Here is a 24736-nt window from a genome sequence, read left to right on the forward strand (position 1 = left end):
TGTTTGTTATTACAATTTGTAACAGTGCTGTAACTTAAACACTGGCAATGTAAGTACATTGAAGGTCTAAAGTGTTTCAAAGTAAAGCTTAATTATTTAGAAAAATTATAGAATATATTCGTTAACACATATTTAATTACAGGGTATTTCACAATTATATTAACATTATGTAAAAAGGCAACAAAGGCTATGTGCACGGGAGCATTTCAGTAACTGCATGGCTGCACACCCACACAGCTCAGAGGGGACAGTGCTGCAAGGCGTCGTGGACACAGCTCAGCACATCATGGAAACTAGCCTCCCCTCCATGGACTCTGTCTACACTTCTCTCTGCCTCAGTAAAACAGCCAGCGTAACCACAGACCCCACCCACCCCAGACATTCTCCCTTCAGGCAGAAGAGGCAAAAGCCTGAAAGCACGTCCCACGAGGCTCAAGGACAGCTTCTACCCCACTGTTATAAGATTATTCAATGGCTCTCTAGTACATTAAGATGGACTCTTGACCTAACAATCTGCCTTGTCGTGACCCTGCACTTCACTGCTTACCTGCACGGCACAATTTCTGTAGATGGAATGTTACAATAGCTGTAACTAATGTTACTTCAAGAACACAAGTGTAAAGGGGAATTAAATAATTGTTACTCCAGATCCAATACAGCACAAAAAACACAGTAAGATAAAGAACACAATAATATAAATACATGAGATAGCTTATATACGTTGATTGTATGTCCATAAAGTAATGCTAGGCGCAGGAGTGTCTGTACATAAGGTGACTGACAGGAAATGATATAGTAGTTGTGGCTGGGGTGTGGAGGGGTGGGTTAGTGGGTGGAGGTGTTGATCAGCAAAGTAACTGGTTTTGAGTCTGGTGGCCCTGATGTGGATGTTATGTAGCCTCCTCCCGGATGGGAGTGGGACACACAGTCCATGAGCAGAGTAGGTGGGATCCTTCATGATGTTACTGGCTGCTTTCTCCAGCACCTTTCTTTAATGGTGGCTAGGTTGGTGCTGGTGATGGGTTGGGCAGTTTTGACTACCCGTTCTAGAGCCTTCCCGTCTGCCACACTGCAGTTTCCGTGCCATGCAGTGATGCAGTTTGTTAGGATGCTCTCTACCGTGCATCTGTAGAATTACGTGACTTGTGACACTCAGCCACCATAAGGTTCTGGATTTGACCCCCATCTCAGACATCTAGATGCATGACTTCAGAACTAAGAGGGGGGCGTGAAGAAGAAATTCCCAAAGAGGGTGGAAACGAGGGAGATAGAGCTGTGTGGAAATGAATGTTGAAGTGTGCAGAAGCACAAATATACCCAGGGAAAGTTACGTCCACCTGGGAAATCGTATTTGTATTTGTATTTGGTACGATGGTGTGGAGGCTGTGGTAAGGCAAGGTTTGAAGACAACGTCCAGGCAAGAATAGCCTGGGGCAGTAATGGTCAAGTGAGATCTTTGAAGTGAAGCAGTCAGAGACACCTCTGCTTACTGCAGATGAGATGGGCTGGGGTGACCCTGGCGAGGTGTACTCAAGCCAGATGAGTGAGGCCTCTATGGTGAGACTTTTCCAGAAAGATCTTCCTAAAAATAGGGCAGCACGGTAGTGTAGTGGTTAGCACAACGGTTTACAGTACCAGTGACCCGGGTTCAATTCCCATCACACGGTAGTGTAGTGGTTAGCACAACGGTTTACAGTACCAGTGACCCGGGTTCAATTCCCATCACACGGTAGTGTAGTGGTTAGCACAACGGTTTACAGTACCAGTGACCCGGGTTCGATTCCCATCACACGGTAGTGTAGTGGTTAGCACAACGCTTTACAGTACCAGTGACCCGGGTTCGATTCCCTCCACTGCCTGTAAGGAATTTGTACATTCTCCCCATGACTGCATGGGTTTCCTCCGGGTGCTCTGGTTTCCTTTCACATTCCAAAGATATTCATGTTGGTAGGTTAAATTGTCATTGTAAATTGTCCTGTGATCAGGCTCGAGTTAATTTGGGGATTGCTGAGTGATGTGGCTCGAAGGGCCGGAAGAGACTGTTCCACCTTGTATCTCAATAAAGTAAATAAATAAACAATATGTAGCACCCCTATTTACTGTAGAGAGTGCCGGAGACAGAGGAGATAGGAATAATGAAAGGACTCACACATACTATTGAGTAAGAGTAAAAAGATGATGATTTCAATGGTGTAAACAAAGAGGATTGTGTACATGTACTTTAATCTGAGCGAGAAACTCTACCGAAAGACAAAATGGCTGCCCTCCTGACATAGTCCAACTGAATATCAAAATTAAAGGCAGTAACACTAACAAAATAAAAGTCTGCAGGATTTATTTCAAAACTGAGACCTGAACAGCTAAAATAATTTGACACTGCAGATAGTAATGGACTCTGCCCAACACATCACAGACATATTTCTCCTCACCATCAGTAGTATCTACAGGAGGCACTGCCTCAAGATTCCTCACCAAAGATCCCCACCACTCAGGCCTTGCCATCTTCTCACAACCACCATCACGCAGGAGGTACAGAAGCCTGAAGCCACATGCCACCAGGTTCAGGAACAATTACTGGCTGTCAATCATTCAGTTCTTGAACCAGCACAACCCTCATCAATACCTCAGTATAGAAGTCCTGTGGCCACTTTGTACTGCAATGGACTTCGCAGTTTTTTTGTTCAAATTGTGTGCTTTCTTGTATAATTTTTGTTTCTATTCTTCTTGGAAATGTTGAGTGCCTGTGATGCTGCTACAGGTAAGCTTTTCATTGCACCTGTGCAGACGGGCATTGGGGAGATCACAATAAACTAAACTTTGACTTCATTCTTTGCTCACTCGTCACACCACTGATGGCCTTGCGGTGCGGGGGTGAGGATACTATTGGGGATTTCCTGACACTCTGAAAATTCACAGAGTCATACAGGCATTCAGCACAAAACAGGCCCTTCGTCCCACAGCATCTATGCTAACCTCAAAATGCAATCTGCACTGATCCTATTTTCCAGCACTTCATCCACATCCTCCTTTTACCTTGGCGATTCAAGTATTGTCCAGCTACTTCTTAAGTGTCCAGCAGACCACGTAACATCCCAGTATAAATAGACTATTCAACTTAAGGCTATAAGACGGGGTTCCCAACTTCTTTTATCTCACAAAGTAATACCATTAAGCAAGGGGTCCATGGACTGCAGGTTGGGAACCCTACCACAAGACAGAGATGCATAATTAGGCCACTCGGCCAACCGAGTCTGCTCCAGCATTCCATCATGGCTAATTTGATATCCTTCCCAACCCTATTTCTGTCCATAATCTTTGACACCCTGACTAATCAAGAACTATCAATCTCTGCTTTAAATATACTCAATGACTTGGCCACCACAGCTGTCTGTGACAATGAATTCCACAGATTCACTATTCTCAAACTAAAGAAATTCCTCCTCGTCTCTGTTGTAAATGGACATCACTCTATTTCAAGGCTGTCCCCTGGGGTCCTAGACTTTCCCCGCTATAGGAATCATCCTCTCCACATCAACTCTATCTAGACCTTTCAATATTTCAATGAGAGTAACCCTCATTTTTCTAAACCCCAGCGAGGACAGGCCCAGAGCCGACAAACACCCCTTATATGTTAACTTGAACACTGTGTGCTCGTGTTTACAAAGTCCCTGGAGCTTCCACCCTATCAACGTCACCTCTTATTCTTTCCACCCTGTGTCTATTCAACATGGCCTTAAAAGCATCAAAAGTCACACGAGTCTTTTTGAAAATATCATAAACTTGTATAGCATGAAAACTGGTCTTTGGGTCCAACACGTCTATACCAGCCATCGTACCTAACTACACTGCTCCCACTTACCCACATTATACTTTATACTTATACCTTATACTTTATACTTTATTGTCGCCAAACAATTGTTACTAGAATGTACAATCATCACAGTGATATTTGATTCTGCGCTTCACACTCCCTGGATTACAAATATTAAATGTTAAAAATACTAACGATAGTTAAAATTAGTAAACATTAAAAATTTAAATTATAAATCATAAATAGAAAATAGAAAAATGGGAAGAAAAGTAGTGCAAAAAAACCGAGAGGCAGGTCCGGATATTTGGAGGGTACGGCCCAGATCCGGGTCAGGATCCGTTCAGCAGTCTTATCACAGTTGGAAAGAAGCTGTTCCCAAATCTGGCCGTACGAGTCTTCAAGCTCCTGAACCTTCTCCCGGAGGGAAGAGGGACGAAAAGTGTGTTAAGACCCCAGCCCTGTGTGCCTTGGTGATTCAAGTGCCTGTATGCATGCTTCTCAAGTGTTCTGAGGTCACTGTCTCCACCACCTGCTTAGACAGTACTTCCTAGGCTCCAACCATACACTCACATTCTGATGTTTGGTCTGAACAACAACTGAACCTCTTGACCATGTCTGCATGCTTTTATGCATTGAGTTGCTGCCACACGATTGGCTGATTAGATATGCGTATTAACGAACAGGTGTACAGGCGTGCCTAATAAAGACACCACTGAGTGTATGTAACCACATTGTACCTGGAGATTCATTTTCTTACATTTACAGGAAAATACAGAAATATAATAGAATTTATGAAAAGCTAGACATAGCAAAGACCAACAGCTAATGTGCAAAAGAGGACAAACCATTCAAATAAAAATAAGTAAATAAATAATACTGACAACATGAGGTATAGAGTCCTTGAAAGTGAGTGTGTAGGTTGTGGAATCAGTTCAGTGTTGAGGTGAGTGAAGTTATCCCACTGGTTCAGGAGCCTGATAATTGAAGGGTAATAACTGTTCCTGAACCTGGTGGTCTGGGATCAGAGGCTCCTCTACCTCCTTCCTGATGGTAGTCGTGAGGAGAGAGTAATTCAGCATTGAGATGAGTGAAGATATCCACGCTGATGTAACTGTGGATTTCATATCTCTTTTTACCCCCTTTCCCCTTTGGTTGGCAACCCTTGCCCAGAAATGTGGCACCCACCTCGATCTCTGCTTTGCCGTTCATGTAGACGGTGTTGTTGTTGACCATTTCCACGATCGCCACACCCAGGTTGCATCTGATGCCGAAGGAGATGCAGAAACCCAGCCCGCTCATGATGGCAATGATGTAACGCTTGGGCATTCCAAAGCAATCGCAATCACACAGTGGCTGACGCTTCAATGCACCCGCCTTCACCGGCTGACCGTCCTCGTTCAGCTCCATCTCCTCCTCCTCCTCCACGTTGGTGCCGTCTACGACCCTTGAGGGATTACAATATCGGCATCAGTCTGTGTGTGAAGCATCGTACCCTCAATTACAGTACAATGTTACATGAAATCTCGAGGTACAGGAGGCCGGAATCAGCAGCAACACACACAAAATGGTGGAGGATTTTTATTTAGAGATACAGCACGATAACAAACTCTTCCAGCCCAATGAGCCCTACGATGCTCAGACTCAGAGACTCCCCAATCTTCTTGGGTGCAGAATTCCAGAAATTTACCACCCCAGGGTGAAGGATCCTCTTTTTATCTCAGTTCCAAATCACCATCCCTTTATCTTCCTCTCCCTTCCTTTCCAGTCCAGATGAAGGGACTCAATGTGAAACATCACTCTATTCCTCTCCATAGATGCTGCCCAACCTGCTGAGTTCCTCCAGCATTTTGTGTGTGTTGCTCTTTATCTTTGTGGTGTCTGATTGTGAAAACCCCAATCCTTGGTCCATCTCTCCTGTCAAGCCACTTACATTTCTAGTTTTCATTCCTCTAAATTCAAGAGACTCTTTGGCCAATCTGCTGAAGCTCTCCTCAGAGGGCAAATACAGGAATCAGTGGGGTGAACCTTTGCTGTATCCCCTCTCTGCTCCAAGTATATCCTTATGCAGGTGGGGAGACCAGTCCAGTACACAATATTCCACTGTAATCTGACCAGAGCTCTGTGTTATTGCAGTAGGACCTCTCTACTCTTAAACTTTGATCCACCAGCAATAAAGATCAACATTATTTGAGGACAACTTTGTCACCCAGAGGGTGGCCAGTGTGTGGAACGAAGTGGTTGAGGCAGGTACAAAGATATATTAAGATGTTGTCAGGATTTGAGGGAGCATCTCATTGAAACTACCAAATATTGAAAGGCCTAGATAGAGTGGATGTGGAGAAAATGTTTCCTATAGTGAGGTAGTCCAGAGCAACAGGGCATAGCCACAGAATAGACAGACGTCCAATAGAACAGAGATGTGGAGGAATTTGTTTAGGAGAGTCAGGGTGTGAAAGGTTACAGGGAGAAGGCAGGAGAATGGGGTTGAGAGTGATAGTAAATCAGCCAGGATGGAATGGTAGATCTGACTGGATGGACTGAATGGCCCAATTCTGCTCCTATGTCTTATAGCTGTTATTCCTTTCCATGCCTTGTGGTGCATCGGACGGCAACCTTACCATTTCTTTAGCATTTATCAGGTTTTTACAAGGCCAAGTTGCTGGCTTGATGCTCAACCCAGCACGGAAGAGAAGCGTGCAAGGGACTGCCCGAGTTTGAATTTGGGAGTCCGGTGCTGATGCCACTGCAACATCAGCCGGCTAAATATCTTATGGTCTGAAATCATGGAGAGAGGGTGAGCAGGTTGGGACGCTTTAAGGAGCACCTTGCGGAGGTGTATAAAATCCTGAAGGGCATAGAGAGAGTAAATGCACACAATCTGTTTCTCAAGAGAGATTCAGGGCTCAAAGCAGCTGCGCAGATTGACTCTGTGGTTAAGGCGGCATACGGTGTACTGGCCTTCATCAATTGTGGGATTGAGTTTAGGAGCCGAGAGGTAATGTTGCAGCTGTATAGGACCCTGGTCAGACCCCACTTGGAGTACTGTGCTCAGTTCTGGTCGCCTCACTACAGGAAGGACGTGGAAACCATAGAAAGGGTGCAGAGGAGATCTACAAGGATGTTGCCTGGATTGGGGAGCATGCCTTATGAAAACAGGTTGAGTGAACTCGGCCTTTACTCCTTGGAACGACGGAGGATGAGAGGTGACCTGATAGAGGTGTATAAGATGATGAGAGGCATTGATCATGTGGATAATCAGAGGTTATAGGTAAGCCTAGTAATTTCTAAGGTAGGGTCATGTTCGGAACAACTTTGTGGGCCGAAGGGCCTGTATTGTGACGTAGGTTTTCTATGTTTCTATGTTTCTATGACACAGTCTGGAGTGGACACATATATAGACTCTCAGAAACAAGAGATTCTGCAGATGCTGGGAATCCACAAACTGCTGGAGGAACTCAGCAGATCAGGCAGCATCCATGGCAGGAAATCAACAGTCGATGTTGTGGAGTAGGTTTATATGAATCAACACATTGTGGCTGGAGGACCCATCTGATACTCTACTATGTTCTCTCTTCTGTCTTCTGTGCCCTGTGCCCTGTGATCTATGTCCAATGTTCTATGTTCTCGGAGTCTTCAATCCAGACAGATGAGGCTCGTCAGCCGTACTTGGCAGCTCACCTAGGAGAGTTCATACCTAACTGAGTTCCAGGAAAATCAGCAGTAAAGACACCGAGGTAAAAGGTATAAGGCACAGGTCAGACAGCACTGAGTACTGTGAGCAGTTTTGGGCCCCTTACCTAAGAAAGGATGTGATGGCATTGGAGGGCATTCAGAGCAGGTTGACAAGAATGATTCCAGGAATGAAAGGGTTAACATATGTCATCTTTTTGATGGCTCCGAGCCTGTAGCTGCTGGAGTTTAGAATGAGGGGAGAGGGATCTCATTGAAATCTATCAAATATTGAAAGACCTAGATAGAGTGGATGTTTCCAGCATGTGAGCCTCAGAATTGAAGAATGTCCCTTTAGGTCAGAGATGAGAAGGAATTTCTTTAGCCAGAGGGTGGTGAATCTGTGGAATTCATTGCCACGGACAACTGTGGAGGCCGAGTCATTGGATATACTTAAATTGGAGGCTGATAGGTTCTTGATTAGTCACAGTGTCAAGGGTTATGGGGAGAAGGCAGGAGAATGGGGTTGAGAGGGATAATAAATCAGCCATGGCAGAGCAGATTCGATGGGCTGAATGGCCTAATTCTGCTCCTTTGTCTTATGGTTTTATGAAACTTATAATGACATAGAAGGAAAATTGATGAACTGTCAGGAAGCAGAGAGTAGTTACCACCCTCAAGCTTTGTGTTATTGATTAGAGCTTGGGTGTAGAGGTCTGACAGAAGGTGAGGAGGATGGTCCGATATTCGAAGGAGACTTAGACAGGCTGGTGAGATGGGCGGACAGGAGGCAGATGTCACCAGGTGACATGAAATGGTAGTCACTGAGTGTGCATTCCGGTCAGACGCATGAAGAAGGCGATATAAACCAGAAGGCAGATTCCTGTAATGGCAACAAAATCAGGTTTATCATCACTGTTATGGCATTTGTTGTTTGGTAGCAGTAGTACAAGACAAAAAATTACTGTTAAGTTCCAAAAGCAAATGAGTGGTGTGAACGAGGAATAGTAAGGTAATGTTCATGTGTTCATGGACCGTTCAGAAATCTGACGGTGGAGGGGAAGAAGCTGTCCCTGAAATGCGTCTTCAGGCTCCTGTACCTCCTCCATGATGGTAATAATGGGAAGGGGACATGTCCCGGATGGTGAGGGTCAATGATGGGTAATAGAACAGAAAGATCTATGGGCATGTGTCTGCAGTACTTTAAAAGGGGTGGGGCAGATGGAGAAAGTCGTTAGAAGTAAGTAGCAGATCCTGGGCTTTATAGAAGAGCAATGAAGTCTTGAATATCCTTTAAGAAACCCTAATGCACTACAGCACAGAAATAGGCCCCTCAGCCCACCTAATCCATGCCAAACTGTTATTCTCACTCTCACACCTGGGACCATAGCCCTCCATATCCCTCCCATCCGTGTACCTAATCAAACCTCCCTTAAATGTTGAAATCAAACCAGCAACCACCACTTCTGCTGGCAGCTCATTCCACGTTCTCACTACCCTCTGAGCAAAAACATTCCCCCTCCTGTTGCCCTGAAACATTTCACCTTTCACCTTTAACCCGTGGCTTCTAGTTCTGGTCTTACCCAACCTCAGTGGAAAAAGCCTGCTTGCATTTACCCTATCTATATCCCTCATAATTTTGTATACCTGCATCCAATCTCCCTTCATTCTCCTCCACTCCAGGGAGTAAAGTCCAAACCTGTTCAACCTTTCCCTATAACTCAGCTCCTCAGGTGCTGGCAGCATCCTTGTAAATTTCCTGTACATTCTTTCAATCTTATTGATATCTTTGCTCTCTGTAGGTGAGCAAAACTGCACCCAATACGCCAAATGGTTCAGTCACATCTGGAGTATTAGATCCAATTCTGGCCACCACAGTTTAAGAAGGATGTAAAATTTTGGAAAGGTTGCAGAAATAATTTACTGAAGTGATTCCAGGTTTGAGGGACTTTAGTTCTGTGGATGGAATAGAGTAACTGGGAATGTTTGCCTTGGAATAGGGGAAGTTGGTGAGGGAACCTGCTGAAGGAATTTAAGATAAGAAAAGGCATAGAGGGTACTCACTGGAGTTTAGAAGAATGAGCAGAGACCTCATTGAAATCTATCAAATATTAAAAGACGTAGATAAGGTGGATGAGAAGAGGATGTTTCTTCTAGTGGGGGAGTCTAGGGTCAGAGGGCACAGCCCCAGAATACAAGGAAGTTCTTTTATAGTAGAAATGAGAAGGAATTTCTTTAGACAGAAAATGGTGAATCCATGGTGAGGGATCCCAGCCTTTTTTTATGCCATGGACCCATAGGATGGTAACCCCGCTCTGTGGAATTCATTGCCTTCGATGGCTGTGGCAGCCAAATCATTGAATAAATTTAAAGCAGAAGTTGATGGGTTTCTGACTAGTCGGGGTAACAAAGAAAATGGGGAGAAAGTAGGAGAATGTGGTTGAGAGGGAAATTAAATCAGCTTTGATGGAATGGCAGAGCAGGTTGGATGGGCTGAATGGTCTTCTGGGCTTAAGTAGAGTCAACTCTTTCCATTGGTGGTGCTGTCACAAATCAGTGGGCATTTATGAAAGCACATTAACAATAGCCAGTGATGGCTTTTACCACTTGTACATGAGTGAAAGTCACCTGACACATTCCCACTTTCTGTCATCAACCACAGTTCCAAAACAGAACTAATCAATTGATTATGTAGAGCTCTGGGACTTGCTGCAGAAGTTATTGAAGCTGCAGTATAAGTCCAACTTCTAGTAACCTTCTCCCTCCCCCTTCCCTCTTCTTCAATTCCCCACTCTGGTCCTTCTCTTACCTGCCCTTTTACCCCCACCTACCTGTCACCTTTCCTTGGTGCCTCTCCTCCTTCCCTTTCTTCCATTGTCCACTCTCCTCTCCTATCGGGTTCCTTCTTCAGCCCTTTACGTTTGCCACATATCACCTCCCAGCTTCTTACTTCATCCCCACTCCCTCACCCACCTGGCTTCGTGTTTGTCCTCCTTTCCCCTCCACCCACCTTCTTATTCTGGCATCTTCCCCCTTCCTTTCCAGTCCTGAAGAAGGGTCTGGGCCTGAAACATCAACGGTTTATAGATGCTGCCTGACCTGCTGAGTTCCTCCAGCATTTTGTGTGCGTTGCTCTGGATTTCCAACATCTACAATATCTCTGATGTCTATAGCCCTTTTGTCCATCTCGTCCATGCTGATCAGGTTTTCTACTTGAACAAGCCTTGTTTGTCACTTTTTGGCCCATATAAAACCATTAGACATAGGAGAAGAATTAGTCCATTCAGCCCATTGAGTCTGCTCCACCATTCCATCAATACTAATTTATTATCCCTCTCAACTCCATTCTTCTGCCCTCTCCCACAACCTTTGATGCCTTTACTAATCAAGAATCTATCAACCTCCACTTTAAATATATCCAATGACTTGGCCTCCACATCCATCTGTGGTAATGAATTCCACATATTCATCACCCTCTAGCTAAAGACATTTCTCCCCATCTAACTGGATGCCCATCTATTCTGAAACTGTGCCCTCTGGTCCTGAACTCCCCACGATAAGAAACATCTTCCCCACATCTACTCTATCTGTGCCTCTGGTGCTAGACTAGGCCACTATAGGAAACATCCACTCTATCTAGGCCTTCCAATATTCGATAGGTTTCGATGAGATCCCCCCTCATTCTTCTAAGCTCCGGCAAGAACAAGCCCAGAGACATCAAACACTCCTCGCATGTTAACCCTTTCATTCTTTCATTCCCGGGAACATTCTGGTGAATCTCCTCTGGACCCTCTCCAATGCCAGACAGCACACCCTAAAGGGCCCAAATCTGCCAACATGCCTCTAAACCATTCCTTTCCATGTACCTGTCCAAACTGTCTTCTATTTTAGTTATTTAGAAATAAAACAAGCCCGCCCAGTGCTATTACACCCATGTGACAAATTAGCTTACTAATCCGTACATTTGGAATGTGGGAGGAAATCGGAGCACCCGGAGGAAACTCACACAGTCACAGGGAGAATGTATATATTCCTTACAGACAGCGGTGGAATTGAACCAGGGTCACTGGCGCTGTAATAGTGCAATGCTAACCACTAAGCATTTGTAGCTGCACACACCTCAAACACCTCTTCTGAAAGCTCATTCCATATCCCCACCAGTATGGACAGTAAGACAAGCACAGAGGGACTTTCTACAACTGCCGATCCCAATTGGACTCATTCCACTCAACTATTATCTGACAGCACAGAAGAAGGTCACACAGCATCGTGGTCATACCGGCTCTTTGAAATGAATCCCATTTCCTTTCTTGTTCCTCCATACTTCACAAGCACCTGTCCTTTCGAAAATCCTAATGGAATTTCAGTTGTTACTTCAGTAATTCCAGAACTTTGACATATGACATCTTGACTAGGACCCCTAGAAGAGAGCCCTTTAACTGCAAAGGAACATTGTCCTTCATAATCCAAAGTATTGAATACAGGAGACGGGATGTTATGTTGAAGTTGTATAAGACATTGGTGAGGCCTAATTTGGGGTATTGTGTGTAGTTTTGGTCACCTACCTACAGGAAAGATGTAAATAAGATTGAAAAAGTGCAGAGAAAATTTACAAGGATGTTGCAGATCTTGGGACTTATAATATAGGGAAAGGTTGAATCGGTTAGAACTTTATTCCCCGGGGTGTAGAAGATTGCGAGGAGATTTGACAGAGGTATACAAAATTATGAGGAGTATACGTAGGGTAAATGCAAACAGCTTTTTCCACTGAGATTGGATGAGACTACATCTACTGGTCACAAGTGAAAGGTGAAATGTATAAGGGGAACATGAGGGGGAACTTCTTCACTCAGAGGGTGGTGAAAGGGTTGAATGAGCTGCCAGTGGAAGCGGTGGATGTGATTTGATTTCAACATTTACGAGAAGTTTCATTAGGTACATGGATGGGAGGAGTTTGGAGGGCTATGGTCCAGGTGCGGACTGATGGGAGTAGCCAGGAAAACAGTTCAGCATGGACTAGATGGACCAAAGGACCTGTTTCTGTGCTGTAGCATTCTATGACTCTATGTCTACAAATACAAGAGGCAAGGGGAAGGAGAGAATTGTGAGATTCTTAACAGAGTGGAAGAGCTGAGAGAGTATAACATTCAGACTGGCCCTCTTCCAATTAGTTCCTCATCCTTTCCTTCATCTACAATTATATCATCCAACTATTATAGACAACTATTAATTCTGTTTCCAAACACTTTCATAGAACATAGAACGTTACAGCACTTCAGCCCACAATGTTATGCCCACCTTTTAAACTACTCTAGGGTTAATCTAATCCTACCCTCACACATGGCCCTCCAATTTTCTATCATCCATGTGTTTATCTAAGAGTCTCTGAAATGAATCTACCACCAGCAGCCCTGGCAGTTCATTCCACTCTCAGTGAAATACCTACACCTGACATCCCCCCCGAAACTTCCCTGCAATCAACTTTATATTATGCCCTCTCATATTAGCCATTTCCACTCTGTCTGCTCGATCGATGCCTCTTATCATCTTAGGAAAATAGAACATAGGGCACAGTACAGCACAGGAAAGGGCCCTTTGGCTGTTGTGCTGGACCAATTAAGTTAATAATCAAATGGCTAACTGAGCTAATTCCTTCTGCCTACACAATGTCCATCTCCTTCCATTTTCCTCACATTCAGGTGTTTGTTTAAATGGCTCCTAAAAACCCCTACTGTATCTGCCTTTACCACCATCCCAGATACCCACGAGTCTCCGTATGATCAGAGATTAAGGGAGCTAGGGCTTTACTCTTTGGAGAGAAGGAGGATGAGAGGAGACATGATAGAGGTGTACAAGATAATAAGAGGAATAGATAGAGTGGATAGCCAGCGCCTCTTCCCCAGGGCACCACTGCTCAATACAAGAGGACATGGCTTTAAGGTAAGGGGTGGGAAGTTCAAGGGGGATATTAGAGGAAGGTTTTTTACTCAGAGAGTGGTTGGTGCGTGGAATGCACAGCCTGAGTCAGTGGTGGAGGCAGATACACCAGTGAAGTTTAAGAGACTACTAGACAGGTATATGGAGGAATTTAAGATGGGGGGCTTATATGGGAGGGTTTGAGGGTCAGCACAACATTGTGGGCCGAAGAGCCTGTACTGTGCTGTACTATTCTATGTTCTATGTTCTATATGTAAGAAAAAACCTGCCTCTCATATCTCCTTTAAAATTACCGCCCTCACCTTCAAAAGATACCCTCCGGTATTAGACATCTCAAGCCTGCGGAGAAGATACTGTTATATCTATACCCCTCATAATCTTGTAAACCTCCATCAGCTACCCCCCAGCCTCCGCCACTCCAGAGAAAACAACCCAAGTTTGTCCAGCCTCTCATAATAGCTCATGCCCTCTAATCCAGGCAGCATCCTGGTAACTGTCTTCTATACCTCCATCTTGTACACCTCTATAGTCCAGCTGTTCCAAGTTCCTCCAGCAGTTTGTCTTTTCTGCTCCAGATGTCGGCACCTGTGGTCTCCTGTGTCTGTGTTGTCACTAGGTGTTGACAGGGGGGTGGGGGGCTATACTGACTGTTCTGATCCAGGGGTGTCATTTACATGGTTTGGAACTGCTGGCTCTGAGACCTGAACAGACACTGCTGCAAGGAAACAACTGGGGTTCCCATGGGATGGGATATAACAACCGTCCTAAACAGGGTTGACCACCGATGTTGTGTCCTTACTGTCCACGCAGTCGATACACAAGCCAGGGCAGCACAATATGCAGAGCAAGCTGTTGCCCCGTAGCAGGCTCACACTCTCCATACAGCTGCTGAATCCAAACGAACAGCAGAAACCGAAACAGTTTGGCACCAGCGGCATTGCAGGAGTTGCCAGTCAGTGTTCAGTTCAATGTAGGGACTCCAGCTCCGGATTTTTCCCATGGGGTTTACTCCCGAAGCCTTCGCCATGAGTGTAGCTGCAAGGTACTAGGTATTTGAGATGAGAGTTTTCCTTCTCCCAGATGAGCTGCCAACCACAACTGATAAGCCCCTTCTGCCTGAAATGACTGGTTTTAAAGTGCCAGTAACCCACCTTTACAGATGCAGGTAGGCTGCAGAAGGACTTGACAGATTAGGAGAATGGGGAAGAAAATGGCAAATGAAATACAGTGTTGGGAAATGCATGGTCATGCGCTCTGGTAGAAGAAATAAATGTGCAGACTATTTTCTAAATGGGGAGAAAATCCAAAAATCTGAGAGGCAAAGGGACTTCGGAGTCCTTGTACAGAACACCCTGAAGGTTAACTTGCAGGTAGAGTCGGTGGTGAGGAAGGCAAATGCCATGTTAGCATTTATTTCAAGAGGTCCAGAATACAAGAGCAGGGATGTGATGCTGAGGCTTTATAAGGCATTGGTGAGGCCTCACCTTGACTATTGTAAACTGTTTTGGGCTCCTCATCTAAGAAAAGATGTTCTGGCATTGGAGAGAATTCAGAGAGGTACACAAGGACGATTCTGGGAATGAAAGGGTGATCATATAAGGAACGTTTGATGACTCTGGGTCTATACTTGTTGGAATTTAGGAGGATGAGGAGGGATCTCATCGAAACCTTTCAAATATTGAAAGGCCTAGACAGAGTAGATGTGGAAAGGATGTTTCCCATGGTGGGAGAGTCTAGGACAAGAGGGCACAGCCTTAGGATGTTGATTTAAAACAGATGCAGAGACATCTCTTTAGCCAGAAGGTGGTGAATTTGTGGAATTCGTTGCCACATGTAGCTGTGGAGACCAGGTCATTGGGCGTATTTAAGGTACAGATTGATAGGTTCTTGATTGGACATGGCATCAAAGGTTATGGGGAGAAGGCCGGGGAGTGGGGCTGAGGAGGGAATAAAAGGATCAGACTTGATTGAATGGCAGAGCAGACTTGATGGGCCAAAAGGCCTAATCCCTCCTGTGTTTTACGGTCTTATGGTCTTCTTCTGTCAGCAGCAATGGTTTCACCAGGCTTAGTAGCTAAGCCACACCTGAAGACTCGTGCCTGTTTGTCAGAGGCTACTTGAGATGTGTGCCATTGGGATTATTTAATAGTTAATTAAATAACCTGCCCAGCTATGACAACCTTAAGAAACCCATCCTGAACACTTATGAATTATAAATAGCACCAGTAGGTGCAGGTTTCAGGAGCATAAGACACTCCAGGGTTTGGATGGCATTGGAGAACTGCTGCAACTTTATTTCAACTGGACAAATTGGCATATCAATTTCATTTTAAATATCCAACTCCAAATATCATTAATACAGTAACAGCAACTTCACATGCTGCTGCTGGAGAGATGTCCCAAGGAGCTTCACAGAATGCTCCAACTTGGCAGCAAGCTGGAGAATCTCAAAGGAAGAGAGTGCTGGGGGAGATGTTACAGACTGAAGCCAGCTGAGGGCAAAGTCACCACTGGTTTAGTTCAGAAATGATCAGAGATTGGAATTGGGGGAACTCAGAGTTCATGAAAGCTTAGTAGGGTGGAGGAGATTTCAGAAAAGGAGGGACAGAAATCATGGATGAGTTTAATAAAAACAAGGACAAGAACTTTAAAAGCCAGAGAGTCATAGAGTCACAGAAAACTATAGCACAAAAAAGGACCTTTTGTCACAAGTAACAACATTTAAAAGACAATTGGACAGGTACATGGAATAGGAAAAATTTAGAGGGATATGGACCAACGTGGACAAACAGGATGACCTTTGGTCAGAATGGGTGAGATGGACTGAAGGGCCTGTTTACCTGTTTTATAACCCTGTCACTCTAAATCTATTCAGTTAGTATTGATCTAATTATAAACTTGCATTCAAACACTTCTACTCACACATGTCAGCAGCCTGTAAGTAATATCAGAATCAGGTTTAATACCACTGGCATTTGTCATAAAATTTGTTGTCTTTGTGGCAGCAGTACATTGCAATACATAATAATAAAAAAAACTACTAACTACAATCATTGTTCTCTTTTTTGCACTGTTTATTAAAGTTGATTATATATTAGTATATAGATCATGGGTTAAGTGTGAAGGTGAAAAGTTTAAAGGGAACATGAGGAGAAACTTCTTCACTCAGAGGGTAGTGAGAGTGTGGAATGAGCTACAAAGCACAAGTGGTGCATGCAAGCTCGATTTCAACATTTAAGAGAAGTTTGGATAGGTACATGGATGGTAGGGCTATGAAGGGCTAGGGTCCAGGTGCAGGTCATTGGGAGTCAGCAGTTTAAATGGTTCGGCATGGACTAGATGCATTGAAGAGCCTGTTTCTGTGCTGTACCTTTCTGTGATCCTATAATTAAATTCAATGAATAGTGCAATCAGACAGCAAAGAAAAAGAAAAAAAAGTGAGGTAGTGTACTTGGGTTCAGTGCCCATTCAAAAATTCAAAGGATGAACTATCTGGTTAAATTATCTGTTAATTTAAAAATAAAATCTAGTCCAGGTTTAATACTGGGTCTTACTCAACCATCTCTTAGTCCAGATGATGGGTCTTGAACTGAAACTTTGACTGTCCAAGTCATTAGGTGCACTTAAAGTGGAGGTTGATAGATTTTTGATTATTCTTGGTGTTGATTGGGAGAGTCTAGGACCGGAAGGCACAGCCTTAGAGGGACATCCATTTAGAACAGAGATGAGGAGGAGGCCGAGTTTTTGGGGATATTTAAAGTGGAGGTTGACAGGTTCTTGATTAGTAAGGGTATCAAAGGTCACAGGGAAACAGGAGAATGGGGTTGAGAGGGATAATAAATCAGCCATGATGGAATGGCGGATTAGACTAGATGTGCCGAATGGTCTTATTCTACTCCCGTGTCTAATGGTTTTATGGTCTAGGTTAAATGCTTAGACTTCAAATGCATTCAATTACAAGCATTTCCTTTACAGGAAACGACTACAGATTAGATCATTTTTATTTTAAGCAGAAATAGAGTAGGATTAATATTTGTCTTTTGAGGTAAAACACGTGAATAAATCAGTTAAAATGTAGGAGAACTTGTGCAGTGCCCGGGGTCATTTTCTACCTTTTTGTCTTGGTGTTTATGTACGCTTGCAGTGGGACCGTGAACACACCGGTTCGTTTGTACAGATTTCTACCAAGATGATGATTCTGGGAATGAAAGGGTAAATGTATGAGGGACGTTTGACAGCTCAGAGCCTGTACTGGCTGGAATTTAGAAGAATGAGAGGGGATCTCATTGAAACCTATCAAATATTGCAGGACAGAGATACAGTGGATGTGGAGAGGATGTTTCCTATAGTGGGAGAGTCCAGGACTAGAGGGCACAGCCTCAAAATAGAGGGACGAGCCTTTAGAACAGAGATGAGGAGGAGTTTATTTAGCCAGAGGGTGTTGATTCTGTGGAATTATTTGTCACAGACAATCGTGGAGATCAGACCAAGTCATTGGGTGTATTTAAAGCGCAGATTGATAGGTTATTGATTAGTCAGGGTATCAAAGGTTACGGGGAGAGGGCCGGAGAATGGGATTGAGAAGGATAGTAAATTAGCCGAACAGCCTCGATTAACTAAACGGTTTAATTCTGCTCCTACGAATGTCTGTTCGTTTTATGATCACACCGATGCAATTGTACAAACTTCTGTGAAGATCATCTGTCTAAAGAAAGGCGTTGTTCAAATAAATAAAACGCGAATTATGACCGGACGATATGGATCTGCGGGATTTATAACAGTTGCAACATTATAAACTTAGTTTTAAACTCTCTCTCTCTCAGTACCTTCGGAGATGGCCCAAGGAATCTCCCACCGTGTACTTGACTTTCTCCTTGAGAGTTGCAAATCCATCGAACGACATCGTTGCTGCTTGACGCGGAAGGAGCCTCTCCTCTTATCCTCCACTAGTAGTGATGCTCGACAAAGGCGCTGTCCATGGTCCTTTTGTTAGAGCTGCTGTGTGAATACTGTTCTCAGTGAGATAGTCCCCCCTCTCTCTCTCTCGCTCTCTCTCTCCCCCCTCAGTCTCTCCCTCTCTCTCTCTCCCTCCCCCTCTCCGTCTATCCGTCCCTCTCTTCCTCTCTCTTTCCCTGTCCAACCAGTTGCTTTGGGAAGTTTACAGTGGGAATCCAGACAAAGTTACAGTTTCTACAGCAAACGGCTGTGTGGACTGTTGAGACTCTCCGGGGAGAGACTGAGCAAAGAGAATTAGCAGATCGCCAAAGCCCTCCCACCGCCTCTACAAAAAAAAAATAAGCCAAGTGGTTCAGAAGAACTTCACCGCCGGAGATCTTGTCTACCTCCTAAATCCTTGTTAGAACGCAAGATGCGGGAGAGCGGAGGTGGACGGGACCTTCATTAAAAATTGACGGTGATGCAGCTCTTCTCATTGAGGCGGGTCCGGTGTGATAGCAACCCTGGCTTGTATCTCTGGTGTCCGTGTAACTGACACCCAGAATGGAAACGCGTTGTGAAATCCCACAGCCCTGAAGTGGAACGTGCATGAATCTTTTAAGACCAAGTATTGATAGAACATCTCATCGGTCTCTCAGACACACCCAGACACTCCTCCCGACAATAAATTATTTCGCAGCCGAGTCCTATCAGCCATCCCGCCCCATCACTTCCCTCGGCTGCGCCGTGTCAATGTAATAACACCAACAACATCAACAACAACAACGTTAATCTATAACCGATGTCATCCCGAACTCACTACACAAAAGCATTAAACAATTAGGCCTACACAGCAATATTTATGTAAATCTCCAGAAAGCCACAATACTAAACACCACTAGAACAGTCTGGAAGTTCCTAACATTTGAGAAATGGGTGTGCTTGGCTGTGCCCTAATCTCAGGTTTTATCAGCTTGACCTGAGAAAAAATATATTAAAATAATAACTCACTTATAGAGCACTTTATACAAACCAGTTTCATACAAACGAGATAATTGTCTTTACATTGGGATAAAGTGCAAACGTGAAAATAAATGACAAAGAGATGTTAGTTAAAAGCAAAGTTAAATCAGTAGGTTCTGAGCTGGTGTTTAAAAGTGTCAAGTGAGTCTGTATCTTTTATGATTTTAGGTATTGAATTCCACAGTTTAGGAGTGTAGTTGAAACAGCAGATCTGCCAGTTATTTATTTATTAAGATATAGAGCGGACAGGCCTTTCCGGCCCTTCGAGCTGTGCCGCCCAGCAACTAGCCTAACCGCAGGACAGTTTACAATGACCAATTAACCTACCAACCGGTACGCCTTTGGACTTTGGGAGGAAACCGGAGCACCCAGAGGAAACCCACGCCATCACGGGGAGAATGTACAAAATCCTTACAGCGACGGGAATTGAACCCCCTCTCCTGTACTGTAAAGCGTTAGGCCAACAACTACACTGCAATGCCGCCCCTCATTCTCTTTTGAGGAAGATTGTTTAAATTTAAGAGACCAGCGGAAGAGGACCTGAGAGCTCAAGCAGGAACTCCAATATGTACTGAAACTATACGTTATAATTATGACTTCGGACAGTTTATTTAAACGAATACGTATTTTTAAAATTCGCACGTTGATTCGGGTAACATCTCTTAGCGGTAGTCTAGATGGCGGAATCATTTAATAATGCGAGTCTTATTAGTTTCTGAGTGTGTGTGAATAATTCCCCAAGATGTGGAACTGAGATACAAGAGTTCCATACCACACAGAGCGAAGACATTCTCTTTCTGCGTTCGATTCTTTCATAGACATTGAATCAGATTTTTGTCAAGAAAAAAACATTTTCCCCTCTCGATCCAAATCAACAAACGGCAATTCCCGCCCCCGCAAAATTACAAGGTGTGATGGTTAGGAGACATCTCGGAAATTAGTTCGGTAATGAAACTGTTGAAGCACTACCGGTAATTGTGTTTGGAACCAACACACAACGCTTAGTGTCAGGCCAGCTCCCGTTGATACAATCCAGTCTGCACCTGCAGACACCTCCCAATCTGCTCCCGCTGACACCTCCCAGTCTGCACATGCAGACACCTCCCAATCTGCACATACAGACACCTCCCAGACTGCACATGCAGACACCTCCCAATCTGCTCCCGCTGACACCTCCCAGACTGCTCCCGCTGACACCTCCCAGTCTGCACATGCAGACACCTCCCAATCTGCACATACAGACACCTCCCAGACTGCTCCCGCAGACACCTCCCAGTCTGCACATGCAGACACCTCCCAATCTGCTCCCGCTGACACCTCCCACACCTCCCAATCTGCACATACAGACACCTCCCAATCTGCTCCCGCTGACACCTCCCAATCTGCACATGCTGACACCTCCCAATCTACACATGCTGACACCTCCCAATCTGCACATGCAGACACCTCCCAATCTGCTCCCGCTGACACCTCCCTATCTGCTCCCGCAGACACCTCTTAATCTGCACATACAGACATTACCCAGTCTGCACATGCAGACACCTCCCAATCTGCACATGCAGACACCTCCCAATCTGCTTCCGCTGACACCTCCCAGTCTGCACATGCAGACACCTCCCAATCTGCACATGCAGACGGCTCCCAATCTGCACATACAGACATTACCCAGTCTGCACATGCAGACACCTCCCAATCTGCACATGCAGACATTACCCAGTCTGCACATGCAGACACCTCCCAATCTGCACATGCAGACGGCTCCCAATCTGCACATGCAGACACCTCTCAATCTGCTCCTGCTGACATGTCCCAGTCTGTTCCTGCTGATACCTCCCAATATGCACATACCGACATCTCAGTCTCCACCTAGCTGATAGGATTCACCAGCCGCTCATTCCAGACTCATCACCTGCAGCCTATTTAAACCCATTCTCATCCACTGTCCTTGTTCACTCATTGAACCAGCCAGACTCAATCAGTTGCTCCGAACTTTCCCTCTCCCTGCCTAAAGTTGACCTTGTTGTCTGTTGTGTTTAGTTTCTGTTCTCTCTTGTTTTGTGCCCTCTTGTGGCTTATTAAAGTCTACTATTAAAGTTATCTTTCATCGCTGAATGGTCTCTGATACTCTATGCTTCTTGACACTCAGCAGGTCGGCCAGCATCTGTGGAGGGAAATGAACAGTCAATTTTTTTTGGGCTGAGACCGTTCAGCTGTCCATTTGCCTCCACAGATGCTGCCTGCTCGCTAAGTTCCTCTGGCACTTTGTGTGATGCTCCAGAGCATCTCGCCTCTTGTCTCTCGGATGTTCTTCAGGACCAGATTTTTTTTAAAAATACATTTATTATAAATTCAAACCACTACAGTACTATTGTACAATCACATTACAAACAAAAACAAATCTGTCATAGTCCGGATTGGGGTCTCTTTAAATTTACTTTGTTTATGTTACGATCCGGACCATTGACTCCCTGTTTCCCTTTGGTTCCCTGTTTCCTGTGTCCCTCGGCCTTGGTGATTAGAGGCAATTTACTCTCGGCTGAACCGGTAGTTTATAGTCTCCGGCTTTCAGCCGTTCTGCGTGAGAGCGTCTGCAAAGTCACCAAGGTACGGCGTGCCAGTGTCATCTGGCCGGAGCAAGCCTAGTCTCCACCCGAAGCGAGTGCCGGTAATTCGCCTTTCCTCACCGGAGCACCCCTGTCAAGTTACCTCGCCAAAGCGAGCCTGCAAAGTTTCCTCACTGAGGTGCGTCCGTCAGTTAACCCACCGGAGGGAATCAAGAACCACTGTCTACTGTTCCCGGGCCGAGTCGAGAGCTCGCCACTACCTGGATACTCCAAGTCAAGTCCTGGCTCCGGGGGCATTCAAGTACCAAGTCAAAGTCCTGGCCCTGGCAGCATCCAAGTTCTGAGTCAAGTCCCGGTCCTGGTGGCATCCAAGTTCCAAGCCAATTCCCGGTCCTGGTGGCATCCAAGTACCGAGTCAATTCCTGGCCCTGGCAGCACCCAAGTTCTGAGTCAAGTCCTGGCCCTGGTGGCATCCAAGTACCGAGTCAAGTCCTGGCCCTGGCGGTCTGTGATTCCTGTCCTACCCCCCTGTCTGAATCCCTTCTCTGCCCCTTTCACCTTTAGCCCTCGTCTGCAGCCCTCGCCTGCACCTTGGTCTATTCTATCGCCGGAGCTAGATAGGTACTGTCTGGTGTTCTTTCATGTTGGTCTTGTCTTGTCCTCACCTCCGTGGAGTAAGTCTAGCCATCTTGCCGTTGCCCCATGGGGGGTCATGTCTTGTCGTGTCTTGTCCTCACTTCCGTGGGGTAAGTCAGGCCATCTTGCCGTTGCCCTGCGGGGGGACATGAGTCCCGGCCCTATGTCCTGTACCCAAGGAGGGGTCCTGGCTCTCTGTTCTGTGTGTGAGTCCCGGCCCTATGTCCTGTACCCAAGGAGGGGTCCCGGCTCTCTGTTCTGTGTGTGAGTCCATGGTTCCATGTACCTGCTCTCCCGAGACCGAGACTCTGTTTTTCCATGCTCCTCCTCTCCCTAGCCCATGTCATGTCCATGGCTGGTTCTGGGGTCCAAGCCCAGGGCAAGACCCAGGTACTGGGTCCTTGTCCAGTCTCTGGCTCGGAGTCCATACCGTAGCCTCTTCATGTGGCCGCTAGTTCTGGGATCCAATTCCGAGTCCTAGCCCAGACCCCTAGACCCACCCTAGTCATAGTCCAGAGTCCTTGTCCAGTTCACTATTCCTGCTTCTGTTTTACTCTCCTGGTATCAGACAATAAACTCAATTTAATTAACCTCACAAGATGTGTCTTGCATTTGGGTCCACCCTTGCTCCCAATGCCCCCCCATTGTGACAAAATCATGACTAACACAGACTAAGCTAACACATTTCCATCCTTATCGATGGTGGCACTTATCCCTGCTGTCATACTTTGGTCTGAGCACCAGGAGGGGATGGAGTCCTTCAGGTTCCAATATTCCTCCTCCCCTGATTATTAATTGATTATTTTCATCAGTATTTTGTTTTAGTTACAGTGCACCTGTGACTCTGAATTGTTTCTCTTTTTAAGTTCCCTCTGTTTAGTTGGCCTTTGACCAGTCTTGAGTTTACCTACTCTGTATGAGTGCTGGTTCTCGAGTTCTCTACAAACCAATCCACAAGTAAAGACTCTTCATTCTTCATCCTCGTCTTTAGTCTCCTCTACACCTGGGTCCACCTGGTGTATGTCTTTCCTGATTGTCTGTGGGTTAAAGATAACTACCCCAGTTCTACTCAGCTTGGGAACCACCCCTTGTTACACTCACGGTGTCCAACAATTCTGAGACACCTCTATGCTGCCCATGGATGCCAGGTATTATTTTCCTACAACTACCTGCGCCCTGTACATTGCCAGTCAGTCAGCCTGGATGAACCCTCCGTTGTCCATCTCCAGGACCCATGGATAGCTGTTATAGCCAGCCCAGGAGCAGGTTAGCTCATGATCATGGCTATCCCTCGAGTTCGAGGATGATGGTCTTCGTTCCGTTGATCTACTTATGGGCTCTCAAGTGGCTTATGTGTCCAATCTTGGCTTTGAAAGTTCTTCCGCATTCAGGACAGGTAGTTCCAGATGGCAGATCGGGCTTTGGTTGTTGCTGCCTCTTTCCATTTTCTTCTCTTTTCTTCTAATTCTGCACATCTGTCGGCTTTGAAAGTTGCTGTTCCTTCTCGGATGATGGCTTGCCAGAGTTTCCTGTCCTTGGCATTGGTTTCCCAATTGTTGATGTCAATGTTACATTTCTTCATGTTGGCTTTTAAGACGTCTTTGAATCTCTTCTGTTGTCCACCTCTTTTACGTTTGCCTTCTTAAGCTGGGAGTAGAAGATTTGTTTCGGCAGACGTTCGTCTTTCATCCAAACAACATGACCGCTCCATCTTAGTTGGTTCTTGATGACATAGACTTCAATGCTTATTGTTTTTGCTTCATTTAGCACACTGACATTGGTTCTGCTATCTTCCCAGCTGATATTTAAGATGTTTCAAAGACAGCGTTGATGGAACATTTCAAGTGCCTTCAGATGTCGTCGGTATGTTGTCCAGGTTTCTGATGCATACAGGAGCGTTGGGATTACCACTGCTTTGCACACTAACATTTTGGTGTCTGTTCGGATGTCACGATCATGAAAGACTCTCGCTCGGAGATGTCCAAAAGCTGTTCCAGCGCATTTAAGACGATATTGGATCTCGTCATTGAGGTCAACATTGGAGGACAGGTGACTTCCAAGATCACTGGGTTAACTAGGACATATCCTGGACTTCCCCAACATCGGGAACAATCTTCCTGCATCTAGCCTGTCCAATCCCTTTAGGATTTTATACATTTCA

At 45.2% G+C, this 24736-nt stretch overlaps 2 protein-coding genes across 2 annotated transcripts in view; one reads left to right on the forward strand and one right to left on the reverse strand.

Moving 5' to 3' along the window:
• slc17a8 (solute carrier family 17 member 8) overlaps window positions 1–18320 on the reverse strand; it is an 89427-nt gene extending 71107 nt beyond the window's left edge. The window contains exons 1-2 of the mRNA XM_063057602.1: window positions 18244–18320; window positions 4997–5255 (exon numbers count right to left, since the gene is read on the reverse strand). Of these exons, the coding sequence (XP_062913672.1) occupies window positions 4997–5255; window positions 18244–18320 (336 nt within the window). The remainder of the gene's footprint in view (window positions 1–4996; window positions 5256–18243) is intronic.
• A 2194-nt stretch (window positions 18321–20514) lies between these two features.
• On the forward strand, window positions 20515–21249 carry LOC134352217 (uncharacterized). The gene has a single exon (XM_063059511.1). The coding sequence runs from the start codon at window positions 20515–20517 to the stop codon at window positions 21247–21249; it is 735 nt and encodes a 244-aa protein (XP_062915581.1).
• The last annotated feature ends 3487 nt before the right edge of the window (window positions 21250–24736 follow it).

The sequence above is a fragment of the Mobula hypostoma genome, chromosome 9 (genome assembly GCF_963921235.1).
Source record: "Mobula hypostoma chromosome 9, sMobHyp1.1, whole genome shotgun sequence".
In the NCBI taxonomy this organism is placed as follows: Eukaryota; Metazoa; Chordata; class Chondrichthyes; order Myliobatiformes; family Myliobatidae; genus Mobula; species Mobula hypostoma.

What these genes read in the sequence shown, in the direction of transcription:
- LOC134352217 (XM_063059511.1), top strand. Translation starts at nt 20,515, where the DNA reads ATGCAGACACCTCCCAATCTGCTCCCGCTGACACCTCCCAGACTGCTC.